General features: G+C 39.6%; 2 protein-coding genes across 11 annotated transcripts in view; one reads left to right on the top strand and one right to left on the bottom strand.

Annotated features, from left to right (window-relative positions):
* The first annotated feature begins 3,413 nt into the window (after window positions 1–3,413).
* On the top strand, window positions 3,414–13,199 carry b4galnt1b (beta-1,4-N-acetyl-galactosaminyl transferase 1b). Its single transcript, XM_042402188.1, has 11 exons — window positions 3,414–3,604; window positions 4,302–4,524; window positions 4,647–4,823; window positions 5,355–5,461; window positions 5,974–6,011; window positions 6,110–6,290; window positions 6,830–6,922; window positions 7,046–7,233; window positions 7,319–7,459; window positions 7,569–7,806; window positions 9,944–13,199. Exons 1-11 carry the CDS (start codon window positions 3,580–3,582, stop codon window positions 10,159–10,161), a joined length of 1,629 nt encoding a protein of 542 aa, XP_042258122.1. The 5' UTR covers window positions 3,414–3,579; the 3' UTR covers window positions 10,162–13,199.
* A 2,095-nt stretch (window positions 13,200–15,294) lies between these two features.
* Window positions 15,295–16,543, bottom strand: part of arhgef25b (Rho guanine nucleotide exchange factor (GEF) 25b) — a 30,186-nt gene continuing 28,937 nt past the window's right edge. For all 10 annotated transcript variants that reach the window (XM_042401555.1, XM_042401590.1, XM_042401566.1 and 7 more), the window contains one exon: window positions 15,295–16,210. Coding sequence is in view for 2 of the 10 variants with exons in the window: in XM_042401590.1 (XP_042257524.1) it covers window positions 16,187–16,210 (24 nt within the window). In the remaining 8 variants the exon portion in view is untranslated. The remainder of the gene's footprint in view (window positions 16,211–16,543) is intronic.

A 16,543-nucleotide genomic window follows, 5' to 3' on the forward strand; every position in this document is an offset into this window, starting at 1 on the left:
CAGGCCACTATCAGTTGATGAGATGTGTTGCCTCTCCTCCCGCCGTGTTGCGGTGCGGTGAGCTCTCCGCTGTGCCGCTGCCGCTGCTGCCGCTGCTGCTGCTGCTGCAGGGGAGCATCCGTCTACAGCCTGCAGTGCTGCGATGTGTGGCCACTGCTCCTTTCCCCCCACATCTAATCTAATCCCATTTGCAGGACCATTAAGGAATACGTTCATTAAGAAGGGCGACCTCCGTGCGGGAGGAAGGTGAAACAGATAACACTGCGCGTCTTTAGACTGAGGTGAGCTCCCTTTTCTTATGATTTGGCTGTAATAACAGGCCTATAGCTCTGTCTTCAGCGCGTTATTTTTTGACGGTATATCCAACTCTTGCGCGAACATTTGACGATTTGTCTGCTGGACTAATCAGAAATAGAAGAGAGACGTTTAAGATTGCGTAGAAAGAAAATAAATGCCCAAATGCTGTCTATAGAAGAAAATGTGTTTCAGCATGTAAGGGATGTAAAGACACATCAAGCTTTTGTGTGCATGATTTTTCCCCCCACAGTCTTGTTCACGACAAGGTAGGCTAATAGGCCTGTCTGAGGGGATCGTACTGTATCTGCAACCAGGCTTTTATGTTCGCCGGACCGGATTGCAGCACAGACGACTGCATTACCTTGACATTTTCATGCGTTCAAGGATGCCGGACAATAAGGAGGCACTGGTGCACGATAACATTGCGGTGATTTAATATTACATGCTGTGAATGGATTCAATGGAGGCAACAAATCTGTCACGCGCACTTTGGGAGGGACTGAGCTGCATTTATATCTATATCTATAACAGCTCTCCTCACCTCCCCATAAGCCCGATAAAGTATTATTCTGATTCAGACATTTCCACATGACTTGACAGATCGTCTCTCACCTAATCGACCTAATTCCGTCTGAGGATGGTGATATCAAAACAGCTCGTTCAAAATGTAAAATATGTAGAGATGTAAGACTGAGTGATGCCATTAAAATGACTGTGGGGTTGAATTAACGAGCTTAACCTGACTAATATCACACAGTTCAAACATGTGATTGTTATATTTTTCATAGTAATTGTTTGAATTATAATTATACCTGCCATATTTCCTCATATTCCTCATGTTGCTCATATTCTGCCGTTTTGGTTTGTATCATATCATGATGGGCTGGTCAGTATATTAAAGTCTTTCACTGGAAGCTTATCTCTGAAATATGGTCATATCCTGTTTTGCGTCAAGAAAATTGTAGTTTAAAACTACACATTTGAAGAGTTTTAACGCGCAACAGTGGATTTGTGTGATTCTGTCTGTTTTTGCTTTAGTGTTATTTGTTATGTAGTTGGAAACATTATTTCAGTATTTAGAAAAAGCAATTGGTACTACTTTTTTTTAGACTGCTACAATGTTCAGTTTACCTTTTCAACAGGATAAGTGGTGATAGGCTACCTGCATGAGTTTGAACTTGAACAGTAAAGACTTTAAACTGTATCTCGTGGTTCAATTCATCATTTATTGCTGTTAATGTAAGTGAGGAAACATTATTTCATCCCTGTGTGTTGCTCTCGTTTAACATTGTTTATTACAGCCAAGATAATTAGAAATTCACTGACTGACTGTTACAGTAAACACAGTAGAATCCTTTTTTATTGGATACTGTATATCGAAGGAAAGAGAGCACTTAAAATGCATCCTGAACATGCTGTTTTCTTATTTTGTCTTATTTTAGAGACCACATGCGATGAGCTGCCTTAAGAACAAAATATCCACATGTCCCTCTCTTTTGAGTCTGCTACACCTGTGAGAGACGTGACTGTGGTCTTTCTGTGAATCCACCAGTGAGTTTGGTAAATATAACAGACTGTATGTACACTCACTGTAGCCTATCACTAATAGAAGAAGGAAGAAGAAGTGCTTTTAAAGGACCAGTTCCCATTAAAGATTTTATTGATTTTTCTCCAGCTTACCATAATAAGGCTAAATTGCTCCCCTCCCCCAAAGCCTACATGATTTCCCCTGGGGGCTGCAAGACCACGCAAGCAGCTGATGAGGCACCACATGTTTTTATGTGGTGATGTAATGGCTTTGTGCAGTTATATTGTGTGTGTGATGTTATAGTGAGTTTGTTATCCATATTTTGTTTATTTCTTCTTGTCTCCAGATGGGGAAGGCGCTCACTCATTACTGTGACTCTCTACATGGTTTCTGGAGATGCAGGTGCCTACAGAAGATCTCCTTTCACTGACTGGATAGAGGCAGTTGGGTATATTTAAGTCAAATTTTCAACTATTTTGGGTTAATTTTGATCATGAATGGAAAAAAGTGCAATGCAGAATCATTCTGAACAGCTTAAGTCATCTCTTGAAAAACTTCCCTTTCCTTTATTCCCTCCATAACTTTTTTGTGGCTGAAAAAGCATAAGAAAAAAAAAGCTTTCTGATCAAATTCAAAATGCTTGTCAAATGAATTGGCTTGAGTTGGACTATGTTTGATAGATTAACAAACACGAGAAGAATGCAGTTTGTTAATTGTTTTTAAAGTTCAGGGAGTCACAGGCCAAAATATTTAAGAAAGAAAAGGAAGAAATAAATTCTTAGACATTTGGTGCTCAGTCAGATCAGATTACTGTACAATTAGCTGCAGCTTAACAACCAGCTTCTCTGTGTTCCCCCTCTGAAATGTCCTAAGAAATAAATGAATCTATTTCATATTCTTCAGTCTTTTAATGCCATCTAGTGACACAGAGTGAAAATACAGTTTTAGAGTTAAGTTGCACTTTTATTTTTGTCGGAGAAAACGTTATATAAAAAATAAATATTTATTCATCTAAGAATTGTGATTGTGGAGCGTAAATATTGTTCATTTTGTACATTATTATAATTGTTGTTTTCTCAGTTAGCATGAAGCTATCAAGCATGACAGATTTGCTTCAAATCTGTGACTTTAGCTACCAGTCTGTAGCCCAGATGAACAAATAGATGCTGTTTCGCATCTGTATGCATTTATTTACACTGATTCCAGTATTTCTGTGAAGATAATGTTGGTTGTAAGATGACATATATTTTAAGAGCCTGTATTCATGGATATTTTGTATTGATTTTTGTTTCAGTCTCTCAGTTAACTTAAAGACTGCCCCCTCAGTCTAACGGTCTTTCTGGACATATTTGACCCCATTTGATAAGATTTTTGATTTTAGATGTTTTATTACAGAAAGTGTATAAAACCCATGACCAAAATAGTTATACATTCTATCATTGTGTTACTTATGGGTGGAATTATAATGAAAATAAATGATTCCCCTTTTTGCTGGGGACCCCCTGGGACCCCCTCAAGGATCCTTGGGGGACCCCTCTTTGAGAACCACTAGTTAAGCTAGCTGGATAAACAGCTTCAGCCACGGAGAGGGAGGCCAGCATACCAGCAATATCTCATAAGTCTGAGCGGAAATAGGGTTTTTGTTCAGCTGGGAGGAGAAAAGGCTCATTGTGCAGCCGGCAAATTTGCAGAGGGTGAGACATCTGCTTTCGGTAGATGTGGCAGAGACAAAGTGAGCAGGGAACAGATGATTAATGATAACTGAAGGAGAGGAGAGAGGTAAGGAGGGAGAAAACAACTCCCATATGCTAGATTTCTGTGTTTGATAAACTATTGAAATGCTGACTTTAGATTTTACACAACGATACTGAGCTCTCTGATCTGAAACTTCATTCTGCTAATCCAGCAGGTCAGCATTTTATTCCCAGTTGCATGACTTTTACTCTGTCTGGTGTTTTATTTAATGTTTCATACGCTAAGTGGCTCCGCTGTAAATGTAAACACAGGGCATCTGAAGACTGTTTGGAGCCAGGACGATGATTGAAGGATAGGTTTTATACAAGTCTATCTTGAAACACGACGTACATGCCTGTATGTGTGTTGAAGGGTTTACTGGCTGCTTCTTGATGTTTTTAAGAGATTGAGGACAAAATTCAGATGAAGCTGACATGAGGTTTCAAGACTTCCAAAGACGTTTTAGCACACAAATTCCCTCTTTGTATTTTCCTGGACTGTGTGTCTTTGCCAGGCGGCAGCAAAGGGATGATACAGTACCACAGAGAATTTTGAAGATTGTCTCACTCAGGCTGCTGAATCCCCATAATAGCTCTGGCTGAACTTTGTATTTTTGTGGATTTTGTCCCCTGTCTGTTATACTGGAGTTGTATTAGGAATGGATTGACTACTAACTCCTTCAATGTATATATCTGCATGTGATGATTTTGCTGTAAAATCTTATTGGCCTTGTCTGTGTCAGGTTTTAGGATGCGCTCTCTGAGGAAGATGGTGCTGCTCGCCATCCTGGTGTCTGCGGTGCTGGTACTGGCCCTCCTCCATTCGTGGCCCACTCGAGGCTACACCATGGTGGATGTATGGCAGCGACCGGGGCCTATCGTAGAAAGGCATCTGGAAGAGAGGCTCCCAGAACCAGACCACCAATTAGGCAACATCCCCTTTCGCTTGAGGGATAGTGTGGCAAAGTAAGAAGCTTTTTAATTTAGTTCAGTTTAGTTAATTTCTTCCATCTATCAGCCCAGCAGACCTCAGCTGAAACCTGATTTCTTCACACACACACACGTGTCTCTGACAATTTGCTCCCCAGCTTGTTGGCACGTAACGGATGCTTATGTGAGGGTGAGAGCGGAAGAGTGAACCTGCCCTTCGCCCAACTCTTATTCCCGCGGGTGTCAGCTCACCCGCTGCACACTGCCTTTGAGGCCTCTGAACTGGAGGAGATGAAGAGGAGAAGGGCCAAGGAGTACAAGAGTTTCCAGAAGAGGTGAGCGGCACCGTAAAACAGAGATGTTATAATTACAGGAGCACAGAGCTGCATTTCACCTCAAAACAATCCACAAATATTATCATGAAGCATGATATATTGATCTGTTCAGCACATATTTGGACGTTATCAGGTGCTAAATCAGCTTCAGTTATCTCTGGACCATTTTAAAGATTATAACCTCTCTGTCTCTCTCTTTGCACCTCTTTGCCTTTTATTCTGAACTAGTCAAGATTCATTACTGACTGGTCCAACTGATCCAAAACACAACAGCAATACTTTTAAGGAGATCTCTATACTGGCTCATTTAATACCTTTAACTTTTTTTCAGTCAAGAACAAAATCATTAGGTGAAATGATCTTTTATTAGCGGCCATTGAGTCAATTCAGTCCATTTGTGTTTTTAAAAAGCAAAATCCTCTAACTGGATTTTAACTATCTCATTATTCCTGTGTATGTTTGTGGATGTACAGCACTGTATGTTGTGTGAAGGCTATACATCTTCCTGATTTTAAGCTTTTCCCCCCTCAGGTCGCAGACACCTGCAGATGTGCTCATTATTGCAGAGGCTAACAGTCCCTTACAGTATCCAACACAGGGGGTGGAGGTACGACCCCTGAAAACAATCATCATCCCAGGTACGACTTCAGATCGATTGGGCACACACATTTCAACAGGACTTGTTTGTTAAATTTGATTTTTGTCCAACAGTTAAAGCCAGATGTTGTTGTAGTGTAGCATCACTGATTAGATTAATTCATTAACGCACTGGCTACAACAGTTAAAAAATCAACAAAGTTACTTTTTTTAACACCAACCCAGAACTGATTCATGTTTATGTGACTGCTATAAAAAAAGCACATTGTCTTTCGTTTATGCGCGTATATGTACAGCCCAAATAGCAAGCACATATCAAACTAATGTCAAAAATAAGACTCTGCAATGAGGTGAATGCTTTTATTTGTCTAAAACTCTATAGATAAACACATGTTGACATACAGTCTGTACTGAAGAACAATTAGCAGCCTGCTCACCCCTTAGAGAGCACAATTTATTCAATTTCTGCTCACAGGAAGTGGACACCAGAGTGGATTAAATAAAGTCCCATGGCTGTTGCAGTTAATCCTTTAAATTGTAATCATATTTTCAGGCCTGGCCTTACACGACCTTCCCAGAGACCATTACTCAGTAAGTATTTCAGTATGGCCATCTTAACTTTACCATATATTTATATATCTGCTGTCCTTCCACCATCCCACCTACTTTCTTTTCATCTCTCGCTGCAGATAAACATCACTGCCACGCTGGGAGCGCTGAACGTGGCGGCAGAGGTAGACGGAGTGAAAATCAAAGGTGACGGCGAGATGCACATGTCACTGTCTAGCAGCCTCCTGCCGAACCTGAACCGACAGCTGCAGTTTGTCACCTACACAAACACGCTGTTCCACCCCAGCACAGCGGACACAGGTGAGGCCTCAAAAGATGGACTTTGTTATTCTTAATTCTAAAAAAAAAAAATTGAATAACTTGGAGAAAAAAAATTGTATGTAATTAAGGTAACTGAGGCATCATACACATTTTCAAGGTGCTGTGTTCAGTTTAATATCAGACAGATATTTTGTTGTCCTGTCCAGGTCGGTTGGAGGATATATTTGCAGACGTTTAGATGCCATCTCTTTGTGGAGAGTCAGGCAGCCAATCAGGAAGCAGCCTGAGTGTTTAAAACAGAAAGTTTGTTTTGCTTCGATAGTTCATGGACAACGCAAGAATTAACAAGAGGAGGAACAAAGTCTGAAACCAAAGATCAGATTTACTTTTCTGAATTGACTGCCAACCTTTTACCTGCATATGGACAGTGTTCATTTCAGAGTGATCACAGCTCAACAGAAACGACGATAACCATTGATAATAAATATGTCTGTACTCCAAACAACAGTGGGACAAGACAGGTTTGATCCTATTACGCTAATCAAGTTTATTAAGTCCTTTTTTGTTGTGTCTTTCAGTGCAGTTTGAGACAGAGGGGCATCAAGCCACCTTCAGTATCAAGATCCGTCACGGTGTAACACCAAAACTGTACAACACAGGATCTAAAGGAGGTACAGCACATCACTGGCATTTCAACAGTAACCACAACTACAGTCAAATATTCCATTAAACTGAACTGAAGTATTTGCAAGTGAATTTTCCTGAAACTGCTGTCTGATCCTTCTTCTCTGCAGACTACAATGTCAGCGCTCTCGTTACCATAGCTACCAAGACTTTCCTGCGTTATGAGAAGCTTCAAGATCTTATTGACAGTGTGAGAAAATACTATCCCACTGTCACCATAGTAATCGCTGATGACAGTGAAAATCCCAAAACCATCTCCGGGCCTTACATCGAACATTACATCATGCCTTTTGGAAAGGTAGGAGAAGTGTGGGTGACACATTCCTGTTGTTGCTGTTGATGATGTCTGGATCTCAAGCTCAGTGTCACGTGTCGTACCATAGGGCTGGTTTGCCGGACGAAACCTGGCCGTTTCCCAGGTGACCACAAAGTACGTGCTGTGGGTGGATGATGACTTCATCTTCACAGCCAACACCAAGCTGGAGAAGCTTGTGGATGTTTTAGAGAGGACCACTCTGGATCTGGTGAGTGACAGACAAATAAACTGGTGTTTTTTGCTGAGATGCCAGGTACTGATGTCTGTGTGTGTGTGCGTGTGTTTGTGTGTGTGTGTGTGTGTGTGTGTGTATCCAGGTGGGTGGTGCAGTGCGGGAGGCCACAGGTTATACTGCCACCTACAGACAGACTATATCCATTGAGCCCGGGGAGGAGGATGGTGACTGTTTACACATGAGGAGAGGATTTCATCATGTCATCCAAGGATTCCCCAACTGTGTTGTGACTGACGGGGTCATTAACTTCTTCCTGGCTCGGACGGACAAAGTCCAGCAGGTCGGCTTTGACCCACGCCTCACCAGAGTCGCTCACCTGGGTGAGTACAGTACAAACACCTCAGCAAGAAGATGGGACAACTGATATTACTGTAGAGCTCAGTATTCTTTCTTTGGATCTTCATTAGCTTCCACAAAGGGGTTGGTTGTCTTACTGGGGTACACACAACATGAACAACAATAAAACAAACAGCAATTTAAAATCACATTGATCAATAAAACAAGAAAAAGCTAAACAAGCCAAATATAGATATCAGAAAATAAGTTAAATAACTCTGAAAAGGTAATAGTTAAGATAGAAACAAAAAGAAAATAAAAAATATCAAAGGTTTGAAAACTACAATAAGTAAAAGTAACATCTTTGTAGGATCCATCAGATTTTGTTTCTATAGAATATACAAATCTTTACTTTATATCATTATTACAATATTGTCAACACTCAACAAACACTAAAGGTAGCTTTTTATATATGTCACATACCTGGAGAGTATATAAAGAAAGCTATATCTGTGTCCCTATTCCAAACTACATGCTCATTTTATACATTATAATACAATATGTACTATAATAATCTGCAACTTACACTTTTTAGTACCATTTAGTTGTTAGTATATAAGACTTTTTATACCAACAGGAAAATGTAGAAAATGTGTGAAACAAAGTTTCTGCTTGTTGAACTTAACAAGCAAAATTATTTTTTATTTTCTGTGACGCTCCTGAAGCCGTCTGACCACAGCAGAATTTGTTGGAGGTTTTTGTCGAGTTGTGAGCACCTCCTGCATTTGCTCTGTGTATTGCAATATACTGCATGCATTGCACATTAAATTACAAGTCAACTCAATATGCTTTACATTAAAATGCCTACACAACACACACACACACACACACACACACACACACACACACACACACACACATACACACACACACCCAAAGACAGTAAGAAACCCACATCCATCCCACAGACATAAACCCACAGACACACACAAACAGTCCCAAGTCATAAGTCTGAGAAAAAAGCAAAGTTTGCAGCTTGTGTTTTTGTCACGGTGGTGTGGAAACATCTCATGGGATAAACATCTCATTCAAGTTGAATTTGGTATGCATAATTGCTTTTCTTGCTGTTCTTTTCCCAGTATGACCACTACTTATTCCAAACCTGGCTAGAATCAGTGTGTAGTTTGCAGCTGGGACACAGCGACGAGCGCAAAATGAGACAAAGAGACACAGAAACTTTTTCCATTATCGTGGAGTAAGCTGAAGAAAACTAATGCTAACATGCTAACATGGTATACTGGTAAAATGTTCACCATGTTCACCATCTTATCTGGCATGTTCGCATACTGACATTTGCTGATTAGCACTAAACACAAACAGCTGAGGACATTGGGAATGTCATTAGTTTTGCAGGTATTTGGTCATAAATCAACGTATTGGACACATTACAATTTTGACTTGATGATGGCGATAATGGAAAAGTTCGAGGATCACCAAAATTATTACCATTCATCCTGAAGGGGGGCACTAATGTCTGCACCAATTTCCATCTAATCCATCTAATAGCTTTCGAGATATTTCACAAAAAACCCCAAAAATGTGAACCTCAACCCTGGCATGGCTAAAAAGGTAGCAGACTCACAAACACATCTGTTTGACCACCAGATTGCGCTGTTTAGTTAAATATTTTTACTAAATTATGGTTAAACTCCAAAGGTTTTCATCTAATTTCAGCATTAATTGAGATAGTATCAGATTATGTACCAAAATAGTGTTGGCGTAGAGAATTGTACTATTAAATTGTACATTAGATTTAATTAAAGTCAATTTAATCCCATAATGTCCAAAGGCTGATAAAATTGAATTATTGCACACTGTCTTCATTGAGGCTAAATGATGTTTACACCGAGTGAAATATTTAACCCAAGACTCCATGTTTTTTTTTGGCTGCACCTCTCCATTAAGGAAATATTCAAGATGTTTTGTGCATCATTATATATTTTATATGTTACTTTATTTCCTCCAATAACCCACCTGACATATTTGGTATCTTTGGAAACTTTGGGTTCTCCAACAGAATTTAAAATAAAGTTCTGTGAGTTTGAACCAGGTTCTGACTAAGACTTTAACCAGGTTTTGCATGTATATGGTTGAAATACTTTGTTTTCGTCTGTTTTTCAGAGTTCTTCATTGACGGCCTGGGATCTCTCCACGTGGGCTCTTGCGACGATGTCATTGTCAATCATGCGACCAAAATCAAACTCCCCTGGGTCAGCCAATCAGAGAGCGACAAGATTTACGCCAAGTTTCGTTACCCGCCGGCCTCCTCCGATGCCACACACACGAAAAATGGCCTCCTGTTCTTCAAGAACCGATTTCAGTGTTTGACTCGTAATTAACCCCCCAACCACCACCACCTCTTTATCCTGAAGGTTCCTCTGCTCTTCTTGAGTTGCCAAAGAAGTTCTCCTCCACTACATCTCGTCAGATAAGATTTCAGACAAACACTTTTGTTTGCCTTTCCCTTGAACACCTTGACAGCGGTTTTCAGGCTTCACTGTAGTAAAAAAAAAAAAAAGAGTAATTGTGCCATTAGGGCAGTTTTAGCATGTTTCTTCTGTCAGTGCACAGCTCCACACTGAGCTAAAAAGTCAATATCCAGGAGCCTGATATGAAGGTTCAGGTTCTCTTCTGGAGCGGAACCAGTGCAGCAGTGGAAAAATATAGAAAATAAGCTGTAGTAATAAAACATGTCGTCTTGTTTACAGAGACCCAGTTAACTGCAAATCACAGCATCATCATGATTGATTCAAGGTTATGAAGGGGTTACGCTTTTGTGTTTGTCAAATCTTATCTCGCTTTACATCCTCGAGAGACCAGGCTTTGGGAGAAGTTAAAAACCAACAGGTAGCAACTAGATTCATCGTCATTCTATTTTAATGTGAGTAGAGGTGTGTGTGTGTGTCCTCCTTCAATTTGCACTATCCGAAAAGACTGAGCCTAGAAAAGCAATAGAGAGCGTGATGAGGACTTACCACGAGCGAGAAAGGGACAAAGGGACACTTCTCAGAGAGTGACAATCCTGTAGACACAGAGCATAGGTGTCCCTCTTACCAATGCCACATGAAGAACACATCCAAAACTTTTCACCTGTGGTACCTATGCTGCGTGACTGGTCAAGCCAAGGGTTGTCTGCTGGCTTTGGAGTGTTTTTATCATTTTGTGTTATGGTTTTGCTTACCCCCGTCACACAGAATTCTTTGTGTCATTTGTAAGTCAGGAGGAGGAACTTTTGGTCCAAACCACCTGGAGTCAGAACTGGTTTTACCTGATCTGGGAGCAGCCTTGTTTTGTTTCTTTTTGTCTTCTGCTGCCTGTCACTCTGGTTTCTTCAACAAGCATCAAAAGAGGAGGAGAGCACGCTGGTGTATGAGAATGAAAGTGATTGCATCTTTAAATGCTGCCTAAAAATTAATTGGATTAACCAAAGTGCATGTTTATTTTTCCTCATTGTAAATGAAGAAAAGAGAGGGAAAAAAAACAAGCAGGTTGAGACAGAATGGGTGAGATTAGTTGACAGTTTGGAACAGTGTGAGTAGAGCAGTAGTAGAGCATGAGAGGGAAACTCTGAGTCACGCCTAGAGAGACAAAGTCCATGAAGTGTAAGGGTGAAGCACCAAGGCTAGAAAATCCTCTTTTTATACCGACGGCTCCTTTTTTGAGAGTTTCTGTATGTCATAGACTGTGATACACACTGCCCGAAGTGATGAAGTTGTTCTTTTATACCATGGCCTTTAGATGGCGCCTTGTGTCACTCCATTCTTTCTTAAAAACTCAAATTACTACTTAGCTGTCATTTGTTGTTAGCAAAGGAGTGCCAGAAATTTACCAGCAGTTTTTTTTTTTTTTCATTTCCAGAGCAACATTTAAAACTATTTTGTGTAAAGGCTGAATTGGAAAAGGAGGTTGTGCTTCAATGATATGATTTTCAGTGAAGAGCTAAACCGAAAATGCATGTTCTGAAAAATGTGAAGAGGTAGCACATCTCAAATTTCCAAGTCAAGAAGAGAAAATACTAATATTTCACTTGTTTATTTGGCTCACAGCACAACTTAAGCGTTTCAGGACAGAGCCTTCTTGAGAGTGTTTTCTTTTTCTACTTTGTGATGGCTGAAAGGAGGTTTTGCTTCGACAATGGGATTCTCAGTGAAGTTCAAAACCCAAAATCCTGTGAGCATGCTCCGAAAATGTGAAAAGGTAGCACATCTCAAATTTCCAAGTCAGGGAGGACAGAGTACTAACATTTCACTTGTTTATTTGGCTCACGGCACAACTTAAGCGTTTCAGGACAGAGCCTTCTTGAGAGTGTTTTCTATTTCTACTTTGTAATGGCTGAAAGGAGGTTGTGCTTCGACAATGGGATTCTCAGTGAAGTTCAAAACCCAAAATCCTGTGAGCATGCTCCGAAAATGTGAAAAGGTAGCACATCTCAAATTTCCAAGTCAAGGAGGACAGAGTACTAACATTTCACTTGTTTATTTGGCTCACGGTACAATGGAAAAACGCTCACACGCTTCAGGACAGAGCCTTCTTGAGAGTGTTTTCTGTTTAGTGTGATGTTTCTGCCTGCTTTTTCTTTTTCTTTACCAAATGTGGACAGGGGTCAGAATCTATAACTACATCAGTGAAACTATCATAAAGTGGCTGTTGTGTAGTTGTGTGTTCAAAAACTCGTCTCACGTTAAGATTTGTAACTGTCGACAGATTTATCGCTGAGCTGAAAACATATTTATTGTGTTAGCACAGATCTTATCTTGCCTGCTTCACTCAAAAACCACTTGTGTTAGTCTTCTGATCACAGCAGATTTGATTTAACTTGATGCATAATGAGGATTTTTTTAAATTTATAATGTTGACATATTAAAATGTCTGTGGAAACAACGCTTTCATTACCAAAACTTTTGAATTACTTTGAGTTCCGAACAAATAAAAGGAGGGGATTTACATCGCAGAAACAGGAAGTCACAGGTTCAGTCTACATTATCATCAAGTGTCCTTTAAGGCATCCCTGTTCAGACACTCATTATAAAACTAAATGTATTTAAAGGTCATTGTTATTATGTAATCAAACACTTTTTTGCCTTGGTGTTGCTGTGTCCCTCAGCAGTTTCCATCAATGCTCCACTAAATGTTGGACTGTAACATTTTCACCCACAGGACTCATGTTTCATACTCATGTTTCACATTTATTGTGTGATGTGAATATAATTTAATGTCTGTTTTTGTTTGTGTGTTTGTTTGTTTGTTTTTGTCTTTAAAAGAGTCAAACAATAGTTGGCACCTGTGTCATGAAGTCTTCATGTGATTTTTTTTTTCATGTCAGTACACTTCATTACAGTCATTATTTTGTGAATAATAACAAACACTTACCAAATACATTCCAAGAGTAAATGTTTTTCAAGGGACGAGGACGACAAAGAAGCAAATTAAAGCAAGAAAAACCTTTAGATGTGAAATGGTTAAAAAAAAAAAAAAGAAAAGAAAAAAAAAAAGGCTGAGGTATATTGTTCATTTTTGATAAAAAGTTTGCTATGGAAAACAAAAGTTTGTCTTCACATGAGAAACATCTACTAACTAGAAATGAATGAATACTGCGAGGAGTCGACTGGAAACCTCTCACCTCGTCAGGGAGGTGAAGGATGATACATACTGCCACAGAATACCACGATCAAAATAAGATACACACCTTAAATCGGTCCTCAGTCAGTCAGGGAGACACATTCACATCTACGGGAAATTTAGAGTCTCCATATTGACAGAGTTGCATGTCTTTGGATTTTGGGAGGAAACTCGCGCAAACAAAGGACCATGGCCAAGGAGCGTCCAGCTGTCCCGGTGGTTTAAAATGCATACTTTATAATCGTGATGTCTTGAGTTTTATTCCAAAAGAGAACTTCTGTTGCATGTCATTCCCTGCCCTGAAGTTCTGTCTGCATTTTAGTTGCAAACTAAATATATAACTATATATAAAATGCAAAAAAAACAACACCAAGTAAAAGTCCTTCTCCAGTCAAAAATGTGTTTTTCTTCTTGTCCCTTCAGTTGGACATCTGAGCTTCACTGAGCAGAATGATGTAGATGCAGAGTTTGACACTAGAAGGCTGTTTTCACATTCATCTGCTGAAAGTGGAAAGTTTCTCTGTGCTCACAACTAGTTTGGAGCCAATTGTGGTCCAGTGTTTAACTTCCAGAGAAGAAGCATGAGACATCTTGCAACCAGCAGTAGGTTAAAACTAAAACTAGAAGAAGGAGTAGATGTGATTTTAAAGATTTTTAACAAGGTAATTGAACATTTTTGTGGAAAAAAAAACAGCCAAACACACAAACATTTATTATTCCAAGCAGAGGATTTTACATGTCTTAAAACATGACTGGAGGGGATCTTTAAAAATAAATAAAAACCAGGTTCAAAGTTCAAACACAGCATATTTACAAGATCTGTAAAGGTTTGCATGGTATCCATGTTGAGCACAGCACAGAGGGAAGTACATATTAAGTGTTTAGAGAGTTGTCAATAGTGGCAGTGTGAAAACATCGTGTGAGTCTCCAATCTCACTTGTATTACAGGAACGGTGCAAATGAATAATGGGCCTTTGGGACTTGATGTGTCATAGATACAGATCGCTCCTGGCCAAAACAAGCAGCTAAGATGCTTGCTGTGTTAAGGGGAATTTGAATGGGATCCAGGAAATCTTTCAGCTGGAGTGTTGAGGTGCTGCAGGCCTTTTAAAAATCCACGTGGGAGCACAGTGGCACATGAGGATACTGACAAGAGTTTTCTGTTTTTGTTTCCTGTGATGTGAGCAGCAAACCAGACTTTAATATAAGTTAGTCTGGTTTGAGGATACTTCATACTTCCTATTTAAAAAGGTTTTGTGCCCCTATTATTTCCACAGCTTGGAATAACAACTCATCTGTAATTTCATTAAATTTGTCTACAAATATAAATACTCACAATATAAAAATGTTGATATTGTTAAATTACAGAATTTCAAACTGACAATGTGATCCACTAATTCATAATTATGTGAGTGATCTTCTTTAACGTCTCCACTAGACACCAACAGCTTATCTGCTCTGACATACAGTAGATTTAGTACAAAGATTTGGTGCCATTTTCTGTTCATTTTTGAGAAGCCACTCAGACTTGACTTCTGCAAATAATTATAAACTTTTCAGTGTAGAAAGCTTCTACTTAATTAAGACAGTGGAGGCAAAGAAAGCCGTGAGTACACACTGCATATTATAACACACACAGACATTTTCATGGTTTCCTGTAAACAGGGGGCTGTGAAATTGTTTCACGCTCAAAAACCTGTGATTGCATGATCAGTTATTCATTTCCTTCAGAGTTGTCACGGGTCTATTTCAATTTACGATACACAAGCATGTAAAGAAAAAGGCCATGAAGTTTTATGCTGCATAGTGTAGTTAAGAAATGTGTTAGTTTCTGAGAAAAATGATAACCAGCATTTGAACAGCATTTCTCTTTAATTCTGTGTGTGTGTCAGCACATCACAATACCACAGAGTTACACTGATATGATCCCACATGAGATTATTTACATTCAAGATGACAGTTACAGATGAGCACCTCTGATTTATCTTTGTTCCCTTTTTCTTCTTTCTGCTTGATAATGATGTGTGCTTTGTGTGGGTTTGCTAATGTGTTTCATTCAGATAACAGTCTAACAATGGCAGGGTTAAAATAGCCCACCAAAGGGAAAACACAGCTATTTGCAAATCTGCAGGGTATGCACAGATGTACACAACTCATATAGATTCAGATCCCACTGTGAGGCTGGACTCTGCAGTCACCCGGTGGACTCAAGAATACATTTAAGTCATTTAAGGACACAGAGTATGGGATTTGAGCTCCCAGTTCTCTGGGGGAATAAAGTGGAATTGGTCCCTTATGAAAATATTATGCATTACAAAAATATCCATCAAGGAGTTTTCAGTGGAAAAAGTAAGAAATCTATACATATACAATATGAAGTACAGTCTCTGTAGTGCTTAAAATCCTTATTTTCACACATTTAATCTCCTCTCTGTTATGAATATCTGTAGGCATGTGTATATGTGGCGTCTGCACACACACACACACACACACAAATGAACACAATCAAACCAATATGATTATACAAGATCAAATCCAGATTAGCCTGCACCATAGTGGTATTTGAAGGAAATTCAAAAGGAAATCTAGGACAATATATTGAAGACAGAGACACTGAGGCCTTGATGACTTCTGTACAGGAGTGAAACAAACGATGCTGACAGAGCTCGCAGACTCGGCCGAGGCACTCTCACTCCAGAAGGGGAAAGTGAGTTCATGTGTCATCGGAGGTCATTACTGCTCGCTCTACTGGACACTGCCAGTCACACCCTAAGAGGACAGAAATGTATAAATTAAATAGTCACTCAAAATAGTATAAAGAACCAGTATTTAAAGGACCATTGTGTAGGATTTAGTGGCATCTAGCGGTGAGGTTGCAGATTGCAACCAACTGAATACGCCTCCCTTTCCAAGTGTGTAGGAGAACCTACGGTGGCTGTGAAACTCGTTTGTCCATTCTGGGCTACTGTGGAAACATGGCGAGCTCCGTGGAAGGGGACCCGCTCCCTATATAGATATAAAGGGCTCATTTTAAGGTAACGAAAACACAATGAGTGTTATTTTCAGGTGATTATACACTAATTAAAACATACTTTTGAATAT

Source organism: Thunnus maccoyii, chromosome 3 (assembly GCF_910596095.1).
Source record: "Thunnus maccoyii chromosome 3, fThuMac1.1, whole genome shotgun sequence".
Lineage (NCBI taxonomy): Eukaryota > Metazoa > Chordata > Actinopteri > Scombriformes > Scombridae > Thunnus > Thunnus maccoyii.